We start from the raw sequence: 20,000 nt of genomic DNA on the forward strand, positions 1-20,000 counted from the left end.
GGGTGTGAATACTTTCTTAAGGCACTGTATGTAGGGGTAAAGTGACAAGGCAACAGGATAGATAATAACCAGATCCAATTTCTGTAGGCTATATTTACAATATCCTGCCCATATGAACAAATGTATTTTAGGACCAAAAAACAGCCATACATGATGAAATGAAAAGCAGCAAACATACATTACATTGTTTCACATTCTTTAATAACAGACTGATAAACACAAACATCAAGAACGCTACAGCTGGCTTCACAGCTGTCTCAATCCCAAATACAGGAAAACTACAGGTATTGTAGCCTACAGTGCGCAGAGGGCGAGTGGGCTGAGGGCTCTGTACGCAATGTTGGACCTTCGCTGAAGCGTTTTTTTTTTTACAAAAAGCAGCGTAAGCGTTTGAGTCAAATTGTTGAGTAAAATTAGCTGCATTAGCATTAGCATTAGCTAGCTAAGTGAAAGGTAAACTAAGAAGAAAAAAATACAACAAAATATATAGCTAGCTCTGTCTCTGCTGCTTCTCCTTAATTCTTGAAGAAATTAATTTGTTGAAAACTGTTCAACTATTGTCTTTCTCTCTCTTTGAGTCAACTACTCACCACATTGTATGCACTGCAGTGCTAGCTAGCTGTAGCTTATGCTTTCAGTACTAGACTCATTCTCTGATCCTTTGATTTGGTGGACAACATGTCAGTTCATGCTGCAAGAGCTCTGATAGGTTGGAGGACGTCCTCCGGAAGTCGTCATGATTACTGTGTAAGTCTATGGAAGGGGGTGAGAACAATGAGCCTCCTAGGTTTTGTATTGAAGTCAATGCACCCAGAAAATATCTGTCCCTAGAGGGTGCTGTTGAGTATACTGTAGACAGTCATTGCCAAACAGTGTTTTAATCAGTTATTTGGTGACGTGAATATATTTAGTATAGTTTATCTAAAAAGGATAACTTTTTTAATATTTCACTATTTTATTTTGATGAAATTAACTGAGGAGGATGGTCTTCCCTTTCCTCCACTGGTGTCTGCTTATCATCCCTGATACCGTACCATATTGTATAGCTTACACTGTTAGAATGGTTAGGGTTAAAACGGGTTTAATGGTCCTCAGAAAGACTCTACCACAAAGCACTCTTATTTTTAGTGCAGTACAGGATGAATATTTTCCAACAGTTACTGATGCCAGCCATAGTTAAGGGCAGCAACAGACTGGAAACAGCCTCTCTAAATGAAACAAGCATCATTTAACGGCCCCTCTTTTCATCACCATTCTGATGTCCAAAGATGAAAACCTCCCTGGTCTTTTAAAGGGCAGATTGTTGAAAAATAAGTAATGAAACATTACGAAGCAGATCTGCCAGGTATCTCTGTCTCTGGATCATTTGAGATTGGGACAGGATTATTCTGAAACATCTGGGCCTGCATCATACTCTTAACAGACCGGGATTAAAATACCATACCATGTTGTGTGGAGCTCACAGTTAGTCCGTTAAATGTGCTACAACAGAAGACCTCCCTTGTGAAAGAGGCCTTTTTGACCTGCTTAGATAAAAGTTAAATCATCTGCAGAGATGTCAGTGTTGAATATTACAGTAATATACCAGAAACCAGAAAATTTGATTACTAATGTAGTGATCAATCTTATTAGACATTACATTAATGACTCTTCTGACATTCTCCTCTGAGTGATCCTGCTAACCAACGTTCCAAAAAATACGTATGACTCAAACGTTTAACTAGATAAATATTTTATTGTTTTCAACATTTTAGCAAAAATATTACAATCATCTCATGCCTCATAATTGAAATATCAGTGAGCTACAACAGGATACAACTCATTTCAGCGAGCTACAACCTTCTAGAACTCATTTCAGTGAGCTACAACAGGAATAAACTCATTTCAGCGAGCTACAACCTTCTACAACTCATTTCAGTGAGCTACAACCCTTCTAGAACTCATTTCAGTGAGCTACAACAGGAATAAACTCATTTCAGCGAGCTACAACCTTCTACAACTCATTTCAGTGAGCTACAACAGGAATAAACTCATTTCAGCGAGCTACAACCCTTCTACAACTCATTTCAGTGAGCTACAACAGGAATAAACTCATTTCAGCGAGCTACAACCCTTCTACAACTCATTTCAGTGAGCTACAACAGGAATAAACTCATTTCAGCGAGCTACAACCTTCTACAACTCATTTCAGTGAGCTACAACCCTTCTAGAACTCATTTCAGTGAGCTACAACAGGAATAAACTCATTTCAGTGAGCTACAACCTTCTACAACTCATTTCAGTGAGCTACAACAGGAATAAACTCATTTCAGCGAGCTACAACCTTCTAGAACTCATTTCAGTGAGCTACAACCTTCTACAACTCATTTCAGTGAGCTACAACCCTTCTAGAACTAATTTCAGTGAGCTACAACAGGAATAAACTCATTTCAGTGAGCTACAACATTCTACAACTCATTTCAGTGAGCTACAACAGGAATAAACTCATTTCAGTGAGCTACAACCTTCTACAACTCATTTCAGTGAGCTACAACAGGAATAAACTCATTTCAGCGAGCTATAACCCTTCTACAACTCATTTCAGTGAGCTACAACAGGAATAAACTCATTTCAGCGAGCTACAACCTTCTAGAACTCATTTCAGTGAGCTACAACCTTCTACAACTCATTGCAGTGAGCTACAACCTTCTAGAACTCATTTCAGTGAGCTACAACCTTCTAGAACTCATTTCAGTGAGCTACAACAGGAATAAACTCATTTCAGCGAGCTACAACCCTTCTACAACTCATTTCAGTGAGCTACAACAGGAATAAACTCATTTCAGCGAGCTACAACCTTCTAGAACTCATTTCAGTGAGCTACAACAGGAATAAACTCATTTCAGCGAGCTACAACCATTCTAGAACTCATTTCAGTGAGCTACAACCTTCTACAACTCATTTCAGTGAGCTACAACCTTCTAGAACTCATTTCAGTGAGCTACAACCTTCTAGAACTCATTTCAGTGAGCTACAACAGGAATAAACTCATTTCAGTGAGCTACAACCTTCTACAACTCATTTCAGTGAGCTACAACAGGAATAAACTCATTTCAGCGAGCTACAACCCTTCTACAACTCATTTCAGTGAGCTACAACAGGAATAAACTCATTTCAGCGAGCTACAACCTTCTAGAACTCATTTCAGTGAGCTACAACCTTCTACAACTCATTTCAGTGAGCTACAACCTTCTAGAACTCATTTCAGTGAGCTACAACCTTCTAGAACTCATTTCAGTGAGCTACAACAGGAATACACTCATTTCAGCGAGCTACAACCCTTCTACAACTCATTTCAGTGAGCTACAACAGGAATAAACTCATTTCAGCGAGCTACAACCTTCTAGAACTCATTTCAGTGAGCTACAACAGGAATAAACTCATTTCAGCGAGCTACAACCCTTCTAGAACTCATTTCAGTGAGCTACAACCCTTCTAGAACTCATTTCAGTGAGCTACAACCTTCTAGAACTCATTTCAGTGAGCTACAACAGGAATAAACTCATTCCATGAATCTGCTGCTATATGGTAGCAGATGATCCAAACTTAAGGTCGATTTACAGTCGGTCTAAAGACGGTCTGTGGACACGTCACATTCCAGTAGGTACACACAGACATGTTGTTTGACCTTTAGTATAAACCAGCTTTTAGGCTGACTGGGAGGCTGGAGAGAGAATGAACAAATCACATTGGGATGAACAACAACAATCACAAGACATGTTTAGATTACCTACAACTATATAGTTAAATAAATTAAACACATTATGTAAAAACATTAAAACATAATTCTCTCAGCGTACGACAGACAAACAACCAGCCATATATAACACTGGTTTGGATCATTTCTTCCAGACAACAAGCCGTAGATAACACTGGTTTGGATCATTTCTTCCAGACAACAAGCCGTAGATAACACTGGTTTGGATCATTTCTCCCCGAAATCACATTTCCAACCTAAGAGAGGTACGTAGCCTGGTTCCAGATATGTTTGTGCTGTCTTGACAACTCCTATAACATAGCCAAATCAAGGATCGATTTAGACCTGGGGCAGTAGGTGGGTGCAATTAATTATCAGGTGGAACAATGCAAAGACAGCACAAACAGATTCGGGAACCAGGCTATCAAATACGGGTTATGGTGGTTAGTACCAGCTTTAGTCTAAAAAATATACTGTACCTATTTATAAACAACAACAATAAACAAAACACATTCAACCATTTAAAATTTCATTTTTCTAAAATACAATCTATAATATGTAGATATATACAATTCCCACAGTATTATGCGATACAAAACACATTCTTCAAAAAGTGAAGAATAAATTAATTAAGGGGGTTGGAAGAAAACAATCTTGCCAGAGTAAGAGCTGTTTGGGTTATTATAAAACATTGCTGCTGTAAAAATTACATAAGAAATAACACGGAAAAACATCCAGTTGAGATTGATTTGGCAAATCCTAACTTCCATTAAAGGGATACTTCAGGATTTTGACAATGAAGCCCTTTATCTACCTCCCCAGAGTCCGATTAACTCCTGCATACCATTTTTTTATGTCTCTGCGTGCAGTTTGAAGGAAGTTGCTAACTAGCGTTAGTGCAATTGCATGCTAGTAGATACCATAGACTTCGAGTCATTGTGCTAACGCTAGTTAGCATTGGCTCGCGAAACTACCTCCAACTTCCTTCATACTGGATGCAGAGACATAAAAAAATGGTATGCAGGAGTTAATCGGACTCTGGGGAAGTACATAAAGGGCTTCATTGCCAATATCCTGAAGTATCCCTTTAAGTCAAATTTTCACTTGATATCAATGCATGATTAAGTGAAAATTTGACATAAGGGAAAGTTTGGATTCGCCCCATTGAGTGTTGAAATAGATGATTCCTTGTGAGCAGGAGGGCTTTGAACCAGTAACCTCCTGCTTTAGACTAGAGCTGCTACTAGAGTCCAGATGTTAGCAGGAGGGCTTTAAACCAGTAACCTCCTGCTACTAGAGTCCAGATGTTAGCAGGAGGGCTTTAAACCAGTAACCTCCTGCACTAGAGCTGCAAAGTCCAGATCTAAACTAACACTCTTAACAGGACTACAGCTGCTACAACAGAGTCCAGATGTTTGCAGGAGGGTTTTGAACCAGCAACCTCCTGTACAGATCTGGTACTAGAGAGATCTGGTATTAGAGAGTCCAGATGTTAGCAGGAGGGGGTTTGAACCAGTAATCTCCTGTACAGATCTGGTACTAGAGAGATCTGGTATTAGAGAGTCCAGATGTTAGCAGGAGGGGTTTGAACCAGTAACCTCCTGTACATATCTGGTACTAGAGAGATCTGGTATTAGAGAGTCCAGATGTTAGCAGGAGGGGTTTGAACCAGTAACCTCCTGCATTATATCTGCTAGTAGAGAAACCAGATATGACCCAACACTGTAAACAGTAACCAGAGGAAAGACCATGGCGTAGAGGCGGAGGAGTCTGACAACAACCAGTTGTAATTGGCTCTGCCGTGGGCGTGGCCTCTCTCGTGGTCGTGGTGGTGAGGCCGTATGGTGATGTAACCATTAACAATACGGACCAGCGGAGGAGGAGGGGACTCGACTGTAGTGCTGAGAGACGAGAGAGACAAGAGGATTGCATGTTAGATTAAGATTGGATAGGATTCATGTTAGATTCATCTTGGATAGGAGTCATGTTAGATTCATCTTGGATAGGAGTCATGTTAGATTAAGATTGGATAGGAGTCATGTTAGATTAAGATTGGATAGGATTCATGTTAGATTCATCTTGGATAGGAGTCATGTTAGATTCATCTTGGATAGGAGTCATGTTAGATTAAGATTGGATAGGAGTCATGTTAGATTAAGATTGGATAGGATTCATGTTAGATTCATCTTGGATAGGAGTCATGTTAGATTCATCTTGGATAGGAGTCATGTTAGATTAAGATTGGATAGGAGTCATGTTAGATTAAGATTGGATAGGATTAATGTTAGATTCATCTTGGATAGGAGTCATGTTAGATTCATCTTGGATAGGAGTCATGTTAGATTCATCTTGGATAGGAGTCATGTTAGATTCATCTTGGATAGGAGTCATGTTAGATTAAGATTGGATAGGAGTCAAGTTAGATTCATCTTGGATAGGAGTCATGTTAGATTAATCTTGGATAGGAGTCATGTTAGATTAATCTTGGATAGGAGTCATGTTAGATTCATCTTGGATAGGAGTCATGTTAGATTCATCTTGGATAGGAGTCATGTTAGATTAAGATTGGATAGGAGTCATGTTAGATTAAGATTGGATAGGAGTCATGTTAGATTCATCTTGGATAGGAGTCATGTTAGATTCATCTTGGATAGGAGTCATGTTAGATTCTTCTTGGATAGGAGTCATGTTCGATTCATCTTGTATAGGAGTCATGTTAGATTAAGATTGGATAGGAGTCATGTTAGATTAAGATTGGATAGGAGTCATGTTAGATTCATCTTGGATAGGAGTCATGTTAGATTCATCTTGGATAGGAGTCATGTTAGATTCATCTTGGATAAGAGTCATGTTAGATTAAGATTGGATAGGAGTCATGTTAGATTAAGATTGGATAGGAGTCATGTTAGATTCATCTTGGATAGGAGTCATGTTAGATTCATCGTGGATAGGAGTCATGTTAGATTCATCTTGGATAGGAGTCATGTTAGATTCATCTTGGATAGGAGTAATGTTAGATTCATCTTTGATAGGATGTTTCTACATGATGATGCCAAATATTGATACTGTTCCCAGTTGAACTGTTTCTACATGATGATGCCAAATATTGATACTGTTCCCAGTTGAACTGTTTCTACATGATGATGCCAAATATTGATACTGTTCCCAGTTGAACTGTTTCTACATGATGATGCCAAATATTGATACTGTTCCCAGTTGAACTGTTTCTACATGATGATGCCAAATATTGATACTGTTCCCAGTTGAACTGTTTCTACATGATGATGCCAAATATTGATACTGTTCCCAGTTGAACTGTTTCTACATGATGATGCCAAATATTGATACTGTTCCCAGTTGAACTGTTTCTACATGATGATGCCAAATGATGATACTGTTCCCAGTTGAACTGTTTCTACATGATGATGCCAAATATTGATCATGTTTCTAGTTTAAAGGTAGACTCAGCAATATGACGTAGATGCAGAAAGTAAACATCAAAGTGGGTCAAATTCCGCAACATCTAAGAGCGTTGAAGTGTGAGGCTCAACTTCTCCGCTGTTTTGGTGCCCTGGCTACCTCGCTGTAACAGTGTGAAGCGAAGCCGTGCACATGCGCAGATACCGTGTGTGACTGTGTGAGAGCGAAGTGTTGCATCTCGCTCATCTCAGTATCTGCGGTGCTGCTCACTGAGTCTACCTTTAACTGCTAATACTACATGAAGGTGCTAAACAGAGAACTCCAGAACCTTGGACTGTTGTCAGGTAGTGGACTGTTGCCAGGTAATAATAATATGCCATTTAGCAGACGCTTTTATCCAAAGCGACTTACAGTCATGCGTGCATACATTTATTTTTTTTGTGTATGGGTGGTCCCGGGGATCGAACCCACTACCTTGGCGTTACAAGCGCTGTGCTCTACCAGCTGAGCTACAGAGGACCACATCATTTAGCACACCTCTTTTAAACATCTCAAACAAGGGAATCTTCCCCCATCACTTTCAGCAGAGAAAAATAAATACAATGTTCTGTAAACAGGCCATCTTTTCTGACAAACTAGTGGTAGGAAATCTGTGTAACAATACTTTCTATTACACATCCTGAAACTATCCAGGGCCAATGTACAACAATGGACACCTGAAAAAACATGTATAGGATTTAGGTGCCATGTCTGCTTGTGGTACTACTGTCCTTATACAGCACTGCATGTCTGTGTGTTTTTCTGGATGTGGTCCCCACTGTCCTGTAGAAACCCTGGTCTAATAGTGGGTGCTTATATTTGTCCTGTTCGTCCAGTCCTGGTTCATCATACTCTGTTCTCCAGCAGGGCTTCGAAGTCTGGCGAGCAAACCAATTTGTGTTTGATGTGTCCCAGCACTGACAAGTCACCAGTCCGGCCCTCTCCTGTTCCAACTGACACCAGCTCCTGGAGGAAAGCGCATAGTGGACTGTTGCCAGGTAGTGGACTGTTGTCAGGTAGTGGACTGTTGCCAGGTAGTGGACTGTTGCCAGGTAGTGGACTGTTGCCAGGTAGTGGACTGTTGCCAGGTAGTGGACTGTTGTCAGGTAGTGGACTGTTGCCAGGTAGTGGACTGTAGGTGTGGGATTCAATGCGTGTCCACATTCAACTGCGAACACTCCGCCTGGGACCTCATTGATAAATTAAGCTCTGGTGGGTTTAAAATTTATAGTTTACAATCTTTCATATCAGAACATCGTTTAGATTTATTTAAATTAATGATAGATAGCTACCAAGTGGCTGGACCAGTTTTCCCAAAAGTGAACAATGAACTCACAGGTTGCAACACTCACTACCGAGTTCCAAACTGCCTCTGGAAGCAACGTCAGAACAAGAACTGTTCATCGGGAGCTTCATGAAATGGGTTTCCATGGCCGAGCAGCTGCACACAAGCCTAAGAACCACAATGCGCAATGCCAAGTGTTGGCTGGAGCGGTGTAAAGCTCGCCGCCATTGGACTCTGGAGCAGTGGAAATGAGTTCACTGGATTGATGAATCACGCTTCACCATCTGGCAGTCCGACGGACAAATCTGGGTTTGGCGGATGCCAGGAGAACGCTACCTGCCCCAATGCATAGTGCCAACTGTAAAATTTGGTGGAGGAGGAATAATGTCCTGGGGCTGTTTTTCATGGTTTGGGCTCGGCCCCTTAGTTCAAGTGAAGGGAAGTCTTAACGCTATAGCAGGGTTCTTCAATTCCGGTCCTGGAGGGCTGAAACACTTCTGTTTTTTATTTCTACCTGGTAGTTAATTGCACTCACCTGGTGTCCCAGGTCTGAATTAGCCCCTGATTAGAAGGAGAGGATGAAAAACAGAGGTGTTTCGGCCCTCCAGGACCGGAATTGAAGAACCCTGCGCTACAGCATACAATGCCATTCTAGATGATTCTGTGCTTTCCAACTTTGTGGCAACAGTTTGGGAAAGGCCCTTTCCTGTTTCAGCATGACAATGTCACCTTGCACAAAGCGAGGTCCATACAGAAATTGTTTGTTGAGATCGGTGTGGAAGAACTTGACTGGCCTACACAGAACCCTAACCTCAACCCCATCGAACACCTTTGGGATGAATTGGAACGCCGACTGCGAGCCGGGCCTAATCGCCCAACATCAGTGCCCGACCTCACTAATGCTCTTGTGGATGAATGGATGCAAGTCCCCGCAGCGGTGTGATGCCTAAGACACATTTCTACTGGCAGTTATTAGCAGCCGTTAGAATCTATGTTCCTTTTTCCTTCTTACTTTTTTGTGGGAATAAAACAGGATGTAATGAGGACTACATGAAATATGTCTTGCATGTAATGGACATAACGAAGTGGTCTTGCGATATACACTACCGGTCCAAAGGTTTTATTTTATCTTTTACTCTTTTCTACATTGTAGAATAATAGTGAAGACATCAAAAAAATGAAATAACACATATGGAATCATGTAGTAACCAGATAGCCACCCTTTGCCTTGATGACAGCTTTGCACACTCTTGGCATTCTCTCAACCAGCTTCATGAGGTAGTCACCTGGAATGCATTTCAATTAACAGGTGTGCCTTCTTAAAAGTTAATTTGTGGAATTTCTTTCCTTCTTAATGCGTTTGAGCCAATCAGTTGTGTTGTGTTGTGACAAAGGGGGGGTGGGGGGGTATACAGAAGACAGCCCTATTTGGTAAAAGACCAAGTCCAAGAACAGCTCAAATAAGCAAAGAGAAACAACAGTCCATCAGTACTTTAAGACATGAAGGTCAGTCAATCCGGAAAATTTCAAGAACTTTGAAAGTTTCTTCAAGTGCAGTCGCAAAAACCATCAAGTGCTATGATGAAACTGGCTCTCAAGGCTTATAGCCTTGCTAGGACTTTCTAAATATGAGCATGAATCTATACTATTGTGCTGTTATTATTTCTATTAATATGATCTATTATTTTATTTTTTATTTTATTTTTTCTGACTGTTTTCCATGTTATTTGGTTAGTTCTCTTAAAAAGCACTCTATAGACCGACGGGGCTTTGAATGTGTTAGTGAAGGGTGGCGGTATTGAATGATGTTCTCATGGGACTGCCCATATTTCCCTCTGGCCTACGCCAATTGGCGGCAAAGGGTTTGCCTTAGGATGCAAAGGTGCGTCATTAGTCAGGGAGATGGTCTGATGGTCTTAGTGACAATAGAGCTAGATATGGGGGTGGGATATTTAAGACAATTGGAGGTTTCCAAAGTTGCAGCTACAGTATACTTAACAGTGCAAATATTATAGCACAGCTATTTATAATTTAACCATCATGGTGCTTTTTAATGATACGTTTACAAACATTGGTTGTGGTAAGTATAATTGAAATGGGGGTATCATTATGGTAAGTGGGGAAATAAGTATAGACAGTTACAATTTATAATGGTTTAGAAGATTATAAAAAAAGAAGATCAATTTTTACCTGCTAAAGGAGAAATAATATAATATCTACTGTTTACAGGAAACCCACTCTACAGATATAGATGATGTATAATAATGTAAAATTAACAAATTCACAGAATGACCTGTGGCCAATTTACAGAATGACCTGTGGCCAATTTACAGAATGACCTGTGGCCAATTTACAGAATGACCTGTGTGAAGGCCAACTTACAGAATAACCTGTGTGAAGCCCAACTTACAGAATGACCTGTGTGAAGGCCAACTTACAGATTGACCTGTGTGAAGGCCAACTTACAGAATGACCTGTGTGAAGGCCAACTTACAGATTGACCTGTGTGAAGGCCAACTTACAGAATGACCTGTGTGAAGGCCAACTTACAGAATGACCTGGGTGAAGGCCAACTTACAGAATGACCTGTGTGAAGGCCAACTTACAGAATGACCTTTGTGAAGGCCAACTTACAGAATGACCTTTGTGAAGGCCAACTTACAGAATGACCTGGGTGAAGGCCAACTTACAGATTGACCTGTGTGAAGGCCAACTTACAGAATGACCTTTGTGAAGGCCAACTTACAGAAGAGGAACTTTTCAGCCTGGAAAAACACCAGGGCTTGATGGTACACCAGTAGAGGTATGTCAGACCTTTTTTGATGTACTCAAAGATCCATTATTAGCATGTTTTAATTACTCCTATAAAAATTGTAGACTTTCATGTAGTCAACAAGAAGGTCTGATTTCATTACTATTAAAACAGGACCCAGGTGGTAAGTATAAAGATCCAGTCCATTTAAAAATATATAAATACTTATTTCCCTCATTAAAATGCAAATCAATTTATAACATTTTTGACATGCGTTTTTCTGGATTTTTTTGTTGTTATTCTGTCTCTCACTGTTCAAATAAACCTACCATTAAAATTATAGACTGATCATATCTTTGTCAGTGGGCAAATCTACAAAATCAGCAGGGGATCAAATACTTTTTTCCCTCACTGTAAGTTATACTTAAACCCAAAATGGTTCTCCATTAGATTATAAAGAAAGGCTCATCCGTTGTTCAAAAATTGCCATTTTGCCTTTATACAGATTACAACTTCTCAATTACGAATAATTGAAAATGAAATTTTTGTTTAAAGTATCGCCCTTTCTTAAACAAGCCATACAGAGCTAGTTACAATTTCAGTTTTATCCTCCAGAAAAGATAGAACAAATATTACAACAAATGTTATGGTTAAACTTAAATATACTGATAAATAAAAAATAACAATTATTTATGGAAAAAATGTTTAAAAATGGTATTATATTTATGAATGATATTATGAATAGAAACGGAGGAGTTATGACCTTGGTTTTATTGAGTTTATTTATTAGAGGGTATATACATGTGGCTAACTTTACCCTATTGTCCTGGAGGCGCACTTACACACCCAGTGTCGTTACTTTGCGTGAATGATATCTCTCAACTTTAAACAATGTGAAATTGGTATATAAAATCATTTTTTTTAGCTTCTTTCTATTCTGTGGACACATAACGTGAATTCGGCGACTACATTGGGGTTTTTACTTCATCTTTGTGGCTCCCTGATGAAACAGCATCATCCATTACAGTAGTTGAATAGACTCCACAATCCGGACGTGAGACAAGTTATCGACACGGACTGACTCACCCGGTATGTATGCTGAAATCTACGGCCAATCTATAGCGCCGCCCACCAGGCGAAATGGCGTGAAAAGAGTGTGTCCCGTTTAATGTAGCCTGTTAGAACCAGGAACTAGGGACGGGCTGACTGGGACTCAGCCAATCACAACAAACCGACTGGTCTCTCTGCCTGCCGTCATTGGCTGAGAGAAAAGTCAACAAAGTAAAGAAAATAAAAAATAAACTGAAATTCTAAAAAAATCTAATTACATTCATTATACAGTGTTCAATTGAAGTTGTAATTGCCACATTTTGCTACTTGAAAGGAAAGGACTGAACCCTGGTAAAGTACCCTGAAGGTGTAATGGGCCATAAGTCAGCAGGCCTGTGATGACTAGGGGGCTGCGTCCCAAAACGGAACCCTACTCCCTAAATAGTGAACCAGGGTCCATAGGCCTCTGGTCAAAAGTAGTGCACTATATATAGGGAATAGGGTGCCATTTCAGACTCTCTCGTTGGACTGACCAGAGGTCCAAATGACCCAGCACATTTAATCAGTCTGGAATACAACTCTTTTCATCACTGGGCATATGCTTGTAGTTAATAATATTTTGTTTTCATTGATTGGCCTTGGCAACAGCAGGCAGGATGTTTTCATGGATTTGGCCTACGGCTGGATTGCTGTTCGCATTAGAAAGTCACATTCAGAATAGTTATTCATTTTTTTTCTGTTTTATTATCTGGAGTTCTGACTGAGCCTTTAAGCAGGTGTGGGTCCCAAATGGCACCCTATTCCCTATATAGTGCACTACTTTTGACCAGAGCCCTATGATGATCCCTGGTCATGCACTATACAGGGAATAGGGTGCCATTTGGGACGGAAGCAGGTTTATTTGAGTTAAAACCTGCATCACAAAAGCGTTGCCCAGTGGACTCAGTAGGTGCAATCGGGTCTGACGTAATCAGTCCGGTGTGCCTCACTTGGCAGGGCATGGCACTTGCAACGCCAGGGTTGTGGGTTCGATCCCACGGGGGGCACCAGCATGAAGATGTATGCACTCGCTACTGTAAGTCTGCTAAATGACGTAAATGTCTGCGTGTGGCCACGCGTCAAATCAACTGGAGAGACATTCCTCTCTACTGGAAACACACTGTATACACAAAAAAAAAATGTATGCACGCATGACTGTAAGTCGCTTTGGATAAAAGCGTCTGCTAAATGGCATATTATTATTATTATTATGTCCCAAATGGCACCCTATTCCCTATACAGGGCTCTGGTCAAAAGTAGTGCACTACATAGGGAATAGGGTCCCATTTGGGACGCACGGCCATATGTTTAGAGGGAAACTCTGCAGGCTACTTTCCTGAATCAAAGCCCTGAATATTAATTATTATTAATGTACCAAATTAAAACATTTTTCAGACATAATATACAAACGTCTGAAGTAGACTTTGGGGGAAAATGTGTCTAGAAACTTCAGGTTATTTTCATTTCAGGACTGGGATTGTCTATGGCTGCGTCACAAATGGCATCCCATTTCCCTTTATAGTGCACTACTTTTGACCAGAGCCCATAGTGAATAGGGGGGCCATTTGGAATGCATGCTAAATGTTCATGGTATGTTCTCTAACTAAACCAGACACAGTAAACAGGAGAATAAATAAATCAAGTCTGGAAACGGTTTCTGGCTGACAGGAGGCCTTCAAGGAGTGGAGCGAGCCGTCCGTCCGACAGACCCTGGACTTTCAGCAGGCAGAAACACCGAAATGGAAGTTGGGATAAATTGTTTCAGTGTTTGAAATTGTAAATTACATTCATATCCTCCATCTGTGTCAACAGACGGCCTCCATTTGGGCTCAACAAACGGCTGGCTGGTTTGAATCTGGAACCAGTTTCCACCCATCGCCTCAGGACAGATTTGACAACTACTATTGGCCGCGTGGAGGAAGACAACTGAATGTACTTGTTCAATTATTTTGACTAAAAGGATTATTTTGAATTTTTTGTCAGCCTTGAAAGTTAAAAAGCTACATTGGTCAAGTTATAACATGACTTACATGTCTACAATAATTCCTGGATATTTTGAATTAAACTAAGGGCTGGTTTCCCTTTCAATTGACATTTTCCATTGAGCTTTTCAGTCCAGGTTTAGGAAACTGGCCCTATATTTATAAATAACCAGTCAGTCAGAGAATCAACCAAGTAACAATCATGTGGTTGTTCTTTATAGCAAATTCAACAACGCTCTCTTTGTGATCGTATTAAACATTTCTCAAAATAGGATCATGTTTTTGTCACAAAGGTCTCTTACCTGCAGCTACCCAACCTCCTGGATGTGTTTCCTTCTCAGGATCCATAACACTGAACCAATAGAGAACCAGTCTGGACGAATTCCCATAAATAACATGTGTGTTGGAGACGTATGGTGGTTGTGATGTGATATGATGTGTGGTTGTGCCTGCAGGATTTCTATCAGGAAGCGTCTGTTAGAGGTTAGATCCCCTAGACAGAGCAGTAACCCCCCAAGTACTGACAAGACTTAAGCAGTAAAGTGATACCTACCTGAGACGAGATGAACTGAACCAACTGTCTTGACATCTAAGATGAGGTTAATGTAATGCCTGTGGTGTCACATTCTAAAGAACACACATTGTAATGAGATACTGGTTTTGCTAATGACCACCCGTAGTCATTTAACATATACCATTTAGCAGACGCTTTTATCCAAAAGCGATCTCTGTGGAAATTGAACCAAGGACCCAACTGAGGCACACTCTAATACTAAAGGCTTTAGGACTTGTATCACTAGATCATTTACACACAGCACAACCGTCACAGTGCTCTCTCACCTCTCCTCGATGCGGACCCAGAGGTCATTGAACTGTCTGTTTCTCTGGTGTTTCTTCTGCTTGTTGCGTCGTTTCTTCTTCAGCTTGCGGTCCATCTTGTCCATCAGCTCCAGGCTTTGGGAGTGATGGGGCAGCAGCATGTGGGGCAGGGGGCTGTCCTCCAGAGGGCGCTGTTGCTCCTCATCATGGAGCTCGTGGAGGAAAGGCTCCAGGTAAGGGGACTCATCCAGGACCTGACCCAGAGATTGACCCGCCTGGTCGGGGGCCGATTTCGATCGACTGTGGTGATGGAGAGAGCAATGTTAGAAATAAAGGGAACGGTTGAAAAATCCAATGCCTTGGATTTAACATCTGAGCAGTCAGGGCTGGGGAGGAACTCACTACATGTAACGGCTTACCCCAAAACTATAACTCTAATCTGTTACGTTAACAGCAAATATATTGTAAACAGATTACAGATACTTTTGAAAAGTATACGCTTACTTCTAGGATGACATTTAAATTCAGAAAGGATGTTTGCGAAATATTTGACACCTTTCTGTTTTCTCAATCACATTAAAATCAGCATTGAAAAAAGGCGCAAGTAAAAAAAAAAAAATAAATCTACCCGAGTGAGTCTGACCCCAAGTCAGAGACCCCTATGATGTCACACCAAATGTGTTTGATGGATTGCAGGAAAAGAGCAAGAATAAAAGGCTGCAGTCCTGGCTACCAATGGTGCGACTGATGTCGGCATCCAATGGTGCGACTGATGTCGGCATCCAATGGTGCGACTGATGTCGGCATCCAATGGTGCGACTGATGTCGGCATCCTGCTGTCGGCATCCAATGGGGATGACTGATGTCGGCATCCAATGGTGCGACTGCTGTCGGTATCCGAAGATTTTCCAACTTGAATAAACGCTTGGAGGTAAGGACGACAGCAGTGGTGTAGTCTATGGGTGATATGGATATCACTTAATATTGATGTCTACATAGCGCATTGATGTGAATCACACTGCTGCGCTCTCATTTAGCTAGTTGCTCCTTACGGATTGTGGTTGTTGTGGATGGCTGTTCAAATGTACCCTGAGTGTACAAAACATTAAGAACACCTGCTCTTTCCATGACATAGACTGACCAGGTGAATCCAGGTGAAAGCTATGATCCCTTATTGATGTAACTTGTTAAATCCACTTCAATCAGTGTAGATGAAGGGGAGGAGACAGGTTAAAGAAGGATTTTTAAGCCTTGAGACAATTGAAACATGGATGTGTATGTGTGCCATTCAGACGGGTGAATGGGCAAGACAAGAGATTGAAGTGCCTTTGAATGGGGTATGGTAGTAGGTGCCAGGCGCACCGGTTTAAGTGTGTCAAGATCTTTAACGCTGCTGGGTTTTCACGCTCAACAGTTTCCCGTGTGTATCAAGAATGGTCCACCACCCAAAGGACATCCAGCCAACTGTGGGAAGCATTGGAGTCAACATGGGCCAGCATCTCTGTGGAATTGAAGCTGTTCTGAGGGCAAAAGGGGGTGCAACTCAATATTAGTTGTGTTCCTAATGTTTTGTACACTCAGTGTATACAGTATGTGAATGTTAACCCAATAATGGTTGAATTGAAGAAGTTTAAGCTGCCTATCAATCATTGTTTTTTTTGCGACCAGTGGACAGTCAGTGAAAAATGCGCTGTTGCAACAGCTGCATAGTGTGGATCCCAGCCTACGGAACAACAGTTTGAGGGAGTTCCTCTCCCTTCTAACCTGTGCTCCATACTGTCAAAAAAACAGTTTTAATTTAAGAAGACTTTAACTGCTCGATCTATTTCATGCTGATAAAAGAAAAATCCATAGACCTAACAGACACATGCTCAAACTCGCACTTTTCTTTGATAGACTTAACCGGCTGCAAATGATCGAGATATCAAAGTGTCACCAACACACGTAAACAATAAGGCCTATGCAGCTTCCATTTTTCCACATGCAAATAGCACTTTTTGATAGTGCTCAAAGCATGCTATCCCGTAAGAACAGCGTTTCTTTTTCAACTCGAAACAATGAGCCACAATCAGTCCTCCATGACAACCAAATCATAAACAACAAGTGGGGCGGAGTTGCAATCTACTGTAGAGATAGCCTGCAGAGCTCTATCATACTATCCAGGTCTGTGCCCAAACAGTTTGAGCTTCTACTTCTAATAAAAATCCACCTTTCCAGAAATAAGTTTCTCACTGTCGCTGCTTGCTACAGACCCCCCTCAGCCCCCAGCTGTGCCCTGGACACCATATGTGAACTGAGTTCGTACTGCTTGGTGACCTAAACTGGGATATGCTTAACACCCCGGCCGTCCTACAATCTAAACTAGATGCCCTCAATCTCACACAAATGATCAAGGAACCTACCAGGTACAACCCTAAATCAGTAAACATGGGTACCCTCATAGATATCATCCTGACTAATTTACCCTCTAAATACACCTCCGCTGTCTTCAACCAGGATCTCAGCGATCACTGCCTCATTGCCTGCGTCCGTAATGGGTCCGCGGTCAAACGACCAACCCTCATCACTGTCAAACGCTCCCCAAAACACTTCAGTGAGCAGGCCTTTCTAATTGACCTGGCCCGGGTATCCTGGATGGATATTGACCTCATTCCGTCATTAGAGGATGCCTGGATGTTCTTCAAAAGTGCTTTCCTCTCCATCTTAAATAAGCATGCCCCATTCAAAAAATTCAGAACTAAGAACAGATATAGTCCCTTGTTCACCCCAAACTAGACTGCCCTTGACCAGCACAAAAACATACTGTGGCGTACTGCATTAGCATCGAACAGCCCCCGCGATATGCAACTTTTCAGGGAAGTCAGGAACCAATATACACAATCAGTTAGGAAAGCAAAGGCTAGCTTTTTCAAACAGAAATTTGCATCCTGTAGCACTAACTCCAAAAAGTTTTGGGACACTGTAAAGTCCATGGAGAATAAGAGCACCTCCTCCCAGCTACCCACTGCACTGAGGCTAGGAAACACTGTCACCACCGATAAATCTACGATAATCGAGAATTTCAATAAGCATTTTGCTATGGCTGGCCATGCTTTCCACCTGGCTACCCCTACCCCGGCCACCAGCTCTGCCCCCCCCTGCTTCTCCTTCACCCAAATTCAGATAGCTGATGGTCTGAAAGAGCTGCAAAATCTGGACCCCTACAAATCAGCTGGGCTAGACAATCTGGACACTTTCTTTCTAAAATTAGCCGCCGAAATTGTCGCAACCCCTATTACTAGCCTGTTCAAACTCTCTTTCGTATCGTCTGAGATCCCCAGAGATTGGAAAGCTGCCGCGGTCATCCCCCTCTTCAAAGGAGGTGACACTCTAGATCCAAACTGTTACAGACCTATATCCATCATGCCCTGCCTTTCGAAAATTATTTGAAAGCCAAGTTAACAAACAGATGACCGACCATTTCGAATCCCACTGTACCTTCTCCGCTATGCAATCTGGTTTCCGAGCTGGTCATGGGTGCACCTCAGCCACGCTCAAGGTCTTAAACAATATAATAAAATGTTTTTAATATATTTTTTAAATATTTTTTTCAGTCATTTTTTATAATGGCCCCCCGTGGGAATCGAACCCACCACCCTGGCGTTGCAAACGATATGCTCTACCAACTGATCTACATCCCTGCCGGCCATTCCCTCCCCTACCCTGGACGACGCTGGGCCAATTGTGCGCCGCCCCATGGGTCTCCCGGTCGCGGCCGGCTACGACATTATTTACATTGTTATTTATTTTGCTCATTTGCACGCCAGTATCTCTATTTGCACATCATCTTCTGCACATCTATCTTTCCAGTGTTAATACCAATTGTAATTATTTTGCACTATGGCCTATTTATTGCCTTACCTCCATAACTTACTACATTTGCACACACTGTATATAGATTTTCTATTGTGTTATTGACTGTACGTTTTGTTTACCCCATATGTAACTCTGTGTTGTTGTTTTTAATCGCACTGCTTTGCTTTATCTTGGCCAGGTCGCAGTTGTAAATGAGAACTTGTTCTCAACTGGCTTCTTACCTGGTTAAATAAAGGTTAAATAAAATAAAAATAAAATCTCTCTCTATCTTTATCTCCCTATCTTTATCTCTCGTATGTGGTTAAATAAAGGTTAAATAAAAAAAATTAAAAAACAGAGTAGGCTAATAAGTCCTTAGTTTTTGGGGTATGCTAAGGTAAAACAATTTGGCTAATTTATATTTCTATATTCACAAGTCCTATTCTTGAAGATCAAGGGGTATTAAACAAATTGTAATGACTGGAAATCTGACAGACTTTGGTTTTCAATGTAAAGATATAGCCTAATCATATTAGTAGCTGTATTAAAATAATGCAATTGGTTAGAAGAAGCCTACATAACCAACCCATAAAGTAAAATGCAACATCCATTGACCGCCAACTATGTAAACTCTAACATTGATTATCCTGCAATAGATGTCAATTGGTAATATTCAGTTTGTCTTCTTCTAATGCCTCTTAAGGGGAAAGTAATCTAAAAGTTACATTACTGATTACAATTTTAGACAGATAACTAGTAATTGTAACGGATTAGGCCTACATTTACAAAGTAACCTACGAACCCTGTGAACAGTTGACACCAGCTTCCAATGCCTGGAAATGACTAACTCAAACAGGTGATCGTAGCTCCTCTGTGCAACTGGTGAAAATACTAACGTATGACCAAACAGAGGGGTAATACTACCAAACAAGCTAGATATTCTCAGGGTTTTCTAAAGCTAGCTTCTTCACATTCCAGCTCAGACTCCATCCATAGTGGATGCTCTTCCACCTGCCAAAAGTTTTACTGTGCATGAAGTTTCAA

The 20,000-nt window shown here is 41.1% G+C and overlaps 1 protein-coding gene and 1 long non-coding RNA gene across 2 annotated transcripts in view; both read right to left on the bottom strand.

Moving 5' to 3' along the window:
- Positions 1 to 1,715: 1,715 nt before the first annotated feature.
- On the bottom strand, positions 1,716 to 4,569 carry LOC121573370. Its single transcript, XR_006002031.1, has 2 exons — positions 2,051 to 4,569; positions 1,716 to 1,899 (listed from the first exon to the last, which is right to left on the bottom strand). It is a non-coding gene; the product is annotated as an uncharacterized LOC121573370 (long non-coding RNA).
- Positions 4,570 to 4,705: 136 nt separating this feature from the next.
- Positions 4,706 to 20,000, bottom strand: part of LOC121574505 (metalloprotease TIKI1) — an 80,644-nt gene continuing 65,349 nt past the window's right edge. Inside the window, exons 6-7 of the mRNA XM_045222754.1 lie at positions 15,144 to 15,422; positions 4,706 to 5,637 (exon numbers count right to left, since the gene is read on the bottom strand). Coding sequence (XP_045078689.1) covers positions 5,430 to 5,637; positions 15,144 to 15,422 — 487 coding nt within the window. The 3' untranslated portion in view covers positions 4,706 to 5,429. The remainder of the gene's footprint in view (positions 5,638 to 15,143; positions 15,423 to 20,000) is intronic.

The sequence above is a fragment of the Coregonus clupeaformis genome, chromosome 9, assembly GCF_020615455.1.
Source record: "Coregonus clupeaformis isolate EN_2021a chromosome 9, ASM2061545v1, whole genome shotgun sequence".
In the NCBI taxonomy this organism is placed as follows: Eukaryota; Metazoa; Chordata; class Actinopteri; order Salmoniformes; family Salmonidae; genus Coregonus; species Coregonus clupeaformis.